The sequence below is a fragment of the Solanum tuberosum genome, unplaced genomic scaffold (genome assembly GCF_000226075.1).
Source record: "Solanum tuberosum cultivar DM 1-3 516 R44 unplaced genomic scaffold, SolTub_3.0 scf00285, whole genome shotgun sequence".
NCBI classification, from domain to species: domain Eukaryota; kingdom Viridiplantae; phylum Streptophyta; class Magnoliopsida; order Solanales; family Solanaceae; genus Solanum; species Solanum tuberosum.
Window position 1 is genome coordinate 163,886 of NW_006239208.1, and position 5,367 is coordinate 169,252.

The 5,367-nt window shown below is 35.4% G+C and overlaps 1 protein-coding gene across 1 annotated transcript in view; it reads right to left on the reverse strand.

Annotated features, from left to right (window-relative positions):
* Positions 1 to 2,656: 2,656 nt before the first annotated feature.
* Positions 2,657 to 5,367, reverse strand: part of LOC102588947 (tRNA pseudouridine(38/39) synthase) — a 9,606-nt gene continuing 6,895 nt past the window's right edge. The window contains exons 12-15 of the mRNA XM_015314223.1: positions 4,771 to 4,894; positions 3,465 to 3,572; positions 3,269 to 3,343; positions 2,657 to 2,857 (exon numbers count right to left, since the gene is read on the reverse strand). Coding sequence (XP_015169709.1) covers positions 2,820 to 2,857; positions 3,269 to 3,343; positions 3,465 to 3,572; positions 4,771 to 4,894 — 345 coding nt within the window. The 3' untranslated portion in view covers positions 2,657 to 2,819. The remainder of the gene's footprint in view (positions 2,858 to 3,268; positions 3,344 to 3,464; positions 3,573 to 4,770; positions 4,895 to 5,367) is intronic.

The window sequence follows — 5,367 nt, forward strand, 5'->3', positions numbered from 1 at the left end:
AAGATTTATACCGAAGACGAAGGGAAAAAGAGATTAAAGGAGCATACCTGAAGTGATGAAATTAAGTGAGAGGGTAATTTCTTGAATCTAGAATGAAGATATGTGTCAAATGACAGAATATTTAATTGTAGAATTATGTCGGTTTGTGGTGCAATAAAAGCCACTTGGAGTGACCATTCAACCTCCAATTGACACGTAATGATAAGTACAGTACTTTAATGTGCAATTAATATAGCTTTTTGTACAACTTTTATTGCGGTGGTCGTCCTCCTCTTCACATTTCTATATAATAGAAATATATATTATAAGTGGGAAGCCTCTATGTCAAAAGTTGAATTACAAAAATGTCCTTGTAATATCATAATATTTATGGACAAAAATGTAAATATATATTAAATATAAATAAAAACTATTGTATTCTATTAAACACTATTATTACATATTTATGAACAAAAATATAAATACATTAATTATATAAATATCATAGTATATTTATAATAATAATATTAATATTCTAAAAAATGGAGAACTCACAATCTATGACATGAATTAATATAGATACAATGAATATTTGTACAATTGGATGATATCCTATTAAATGACAAAAGGAAATCAAAAGTTTTTGCAACAGTTAAAATGACCATTACTACCTCAGTTACTCCTACCGTGCAAAGGTATAAAAATTTTCAGATGAATTATATTCATGACATTATAGTAAATGCTACGTAATTGCTTCAATAAATACTTACTATGGAAGCTTGCAATCGTTGAACTTTTGATTTTCTTCTGTTATAATTAGCACAAACTAATGATGAATTATATACTTGGTAAATTAATTAAATGTATCTTCTAATATATATATATTAAAAGTGGGAACAAAAAAAAGTTAAAAGCTGAAATATCAAAACAATCCTATAAAGTTGAGTTACTACAATAATATCATTATTAATTACTCCCTCCGTCTCATTTTATGTGGCAACATTTGATCGGGCACGGAGTTTAAGAAATAAATAAAGATTTTGAAATGTTTACCAAATTGCCCCTTCAAAAAATAGTTATATTAAAAAGTAGATTCACTTTTCTCTCTCCTCATAAATGTATTGGAGTACTATCTTTAAGATTAAGTGGGACCAACAAGGGTAAAAGAGGAATTGCACCCTTAAATACTTACCATATAAGGAAATGTGACATTCTTTTTGGGACTGACCAAAAAGAAAATGGTGCCACGTAAAATGGAACGGAGGGAGTATTAATTATTTCACTAAAAATGGATGCAAAAAAAAGTTAAAAGTTGAAATACCAAAATAGCCTATAAAGTTGAGTTATTATTTGACTGTGTCTGTTTGTGTGGTTTAAAATTGTATGGAATACACGTGCCTAGCTTTCGAATCAAAGCATAGGTATCTGCTATTAAGAGGGAGCAGTAGATCGTCGATTGAAGAGCCAGGTCAGTCAACTTCTATTGATTATTAATTCGACGGTGGGTTGTTCCTTTATCTGTTTTTTTCCATTCAGTGCCCACACTGCGTCAGAAAATCTTCGTCTTCGATCTCTCTTCGCAACGCATCTTAATGGCTAAGACTTTCTCTCGACATCTTTCTTTTATTTAAGTCATTGATCTCATATCTATAAGCAGGGAGGTATGCGTTCACTATTAAGCCTATGCCCGTCCATTCCTTTCAAGCTTGATCCCTCCCTTAGACTCGTTACCTTGTTCGACTGAACTCGTTGGTTCCGCGTTGGTCGTAACCCGGTTCGAGAACCTTCTCTCATAGATTCCCTTCACCAAGTCATCACCAGCAATCAACTCTTATCCCTTGGTGTCAAAGGGCGAGTTCCTTTCTTGTCTTGCCCAAAAACTTTCTTTATTCTCATTGGAGAAAGACTCTCCCGCAGCAAGGTTTTACACATAAGGCCAGCTGCTTTCTTTATCTCGCTTGCCCTTAGTCCGTCTAGCGCCTTTCGGTTGGGGTCCGCCCTGGGGTTAGGTTAGACTGCTTGGTTTTTTTTCGTCTATCAAAGCACGTGTCCAAGGACTAGTTATGGAATAAATGAGAACACACCTTGTATACAAAACTTGGAGGTACTTATCAGAAAGCACATTGATAGGGACTTAAATGCAATAATTCTGGAAAATTCAAATGGATTTTCGTACTCTATTTAACAATTTTCAATAGACTATACATAAAGAGATTGATTGTTTAAGTGGAAGTTGATTGATCGGAATCTCAGCCCTTTGTGTGAAGCACAAGAGGAATCAATTGATCACTTGTTTTAAAATGCTCTTTTTTTGGTGCAGTTTGGAACAAGACATAATAAGCGCAATGGAATGGATAAAGAAAGTGTGTTAGATTGAAACTCGTACTAATGGGAAGAATGCACATACTGAACTAGTTAGAACCACTGTAGTTGGCACAATGTATATGAATATGACAGGAAGGGAATTGTCAAGTCTAATAGGCCAAGAAGAGAACCCTTACGGTTGGTGATATATGTATCTAAATATATTAGACCTAATTTGACTCACGTGTATCTAAGATATATGTATCTGAGCCATCAGATACATGCCATCCGAAACAGTTAACTGGCGGAGACCAATAATGATATGTTTTATGTGATCTCCTCAAAAAACAATGCACAAAGCCAGTTGCAGATATAAAGTGAAGTGCAATAGAAAAATACTCCTTATTAATGTCAGGATAAAACATATTACGATGTACAAATTAATGTTACAACAAGATAAAATTAGAAAGAAAAAAAAAAGGCTCATTCATTTCATCTCCCCTAATTCACTTTCTATCTTGGCATTCCATTCCAGCTCATGCAACCAACTTTTTACGCCGCTCTTCATATGATGCTGGAAAATGTTCCAAGGTTAGTTGAGATCAAACCACGATGATCATCATTATGTGCAAGCAAAAGACACAAGGTCCCCTCCTAACTTGCACCCTTTTTTAAAAAGTAGATACCTAAATGCGGAGGTCCTATTACTCCACGAAACCATTTTCAATCACAATAAATACACATTTTTGACCCATTTTCAGAGCATGTATAGTCTCACATTTGAGGGGCGCGTGAATGAGTAAAAAGGGAACAATTGATAGTTGGGGTATGAAACTCGCGTAGAAGTGATAGTTGAGTTGTTTTTGATCATTAACATTTTTCAAGAACATGTTAATATTGATGTTTATAGCACAGTCAAAAGTCCCAAATTCGAGTAAGTTTTATCAAATGAATGAAAAGAGATAAAAGATCCAGAAGAACTCACGCTCAGTTGGTCGAGACAATAGAGGAATGTGGGAAGCTCCTTTCTTCTTAGTATGGTCACTTGATATATTGTTGTCTGAAATTGAAAATTCAATCAGGATTATTATACTAAGAAAAAACAAGTTCTATAGTTTAGAAATATGCTGTAGGTGGAAAATGTCTACAAAAATTTCAAGTACAAGTACTGAATGACCTACCAATTTCAATACATGATGAGTTTAGCAAAGCTTCATGAAAAATTGCGGATTGAAGTTTATAACTTCGGCATTCCCGCTCCAAATGTTCATTCAAAGCCTGATTTGTATCTGGGAAAAATGTCCACAAAAGTGTTTGTACGTTATCCAATTAGTGCAATAAAAGTTGTCTAACAAAAAAAACACATATGGTATAAATCATAACCAGGAACAAATATCAAATATTGATGTCTATTTCCCCCCAAAAACAGTCACAAGGAAAGGAGATGAGGGACTTGAGTAAAATGAAATCATAATCACAAAAGCATTCGTTTTGAACATTATATATAATCACAAAAAAAAATCTTTTGAAGAGAGGCCACTTATGTTGCTCGGACTCTTCAAAAATGTCAAGGGGTGCGTGTCGAATTCGCTAAAAGTAGTGTATTTTAGGAGAATCCGACACGGCTGCGGCATCGAAAGTGAAGAATCCGTGCAACTTAGGAGGCCACTATGTTGTGACACCCACTAAAAGAAAAGGATGTATATATTGGGCGAACTATAGCTCCTTATGGAACAAGTCCAGAAAAGAACGAATTATTGATGAATACCACTCAAAGAAATTGTTTTTTTTTTTATGACAAGAGAAATCCGCAGCCGCTACCCTTTGAGTGCGCATAGGGTAAAAACCCCCGCTCCTATGCAATAGCTCGCAAACCACATAAGAGAGATAACCTACACTAGGCAAGCCCGATGCGACGAGCTCAACCCAGAAGACAAACCCCTTGCTTTCGCTGGCAAGGGGTTTCGAACTTGAGACCTCCAACATGGAAGTCCCAAGCCCAAACCATTGGGCTACCCCAAAGGGTTCAAATTGTTTATTATTTGGTACTACTACTTCAACATCATAGACTCGTAATCAAGTTCCCTTATTGAACAAAGGAAAACAAAAGAAAACTCACAATCAAGTTGACAATATCATCAGTTTACAGTGAATACAAAACAACAAATGCACAAATGCAGTAGTGCCAAAGCTCCTAAATGAGATTAGAGTCCTGCTAATAGCAATTCATTGAGTTAATACCGGGTTATGTTCGGGAAAAATGGGTAAAGTTGATAACCCATACAGATATGCTGACAAGATCCAGGAAAAGAGAATGAACCATAAGAAACAATAAAATTAAAACATGATTACCCTTACCTAAGATCACGTAAAATAAAAACAGAGGAAGTTTAGTTTTCGCAGATCCTAAAATTTCTTAGAAAGAAAAATGGAACTGATATAAGAGTTAAGACTAAAGAACTCTGGATATAAATACCATTCAAGTACCTGATGAACAAATAAATTTGAGACCTTCGAATTCACAGGATTGAAGAACTAGAGGTATTTCTGGAGCCATTGGGAACTGAGGTTTCCGTGGTGTTCTTTCTATATCCAGTAGCAAATCAATTACCTACGATTTCATAATTGAAAAAATGCCTTATGATAAGATACATGAATTAGAATACATCACCATAAGATCCATTCAACACAATGGTTTTACATAGACAACCCTGAAAGCTATGTCCAATTAGGACGTTGAGGAAAATTTGAGAAACACGAGCAGTGCTTAGAAAATGGGTTGTGCATTTTACATAAATCATAGAATCGCGATTAAGCAAATTATCTATTTGTTTATTCATATATTTTAAGATTGAGTCATCAAAGAGATTTCCACATAGCCCCCAAGGCCTAGCTCAAGTGGCAAAAGGTGGAGGATTTGTGGCTTAGGTCGCAGGTTCAAGCCCCACACCATGCAAAGCAAAGCCCGGTATTTAAGTGGAGAAGGGTAGAGGGGCGGGCCCATTATCCACCGAGTTTAGAAGGCTGTGATTGGTCCAAAGGGCGGGTCACAGACGGATTTCTCGGTTATCAAAAAAAAAAAAA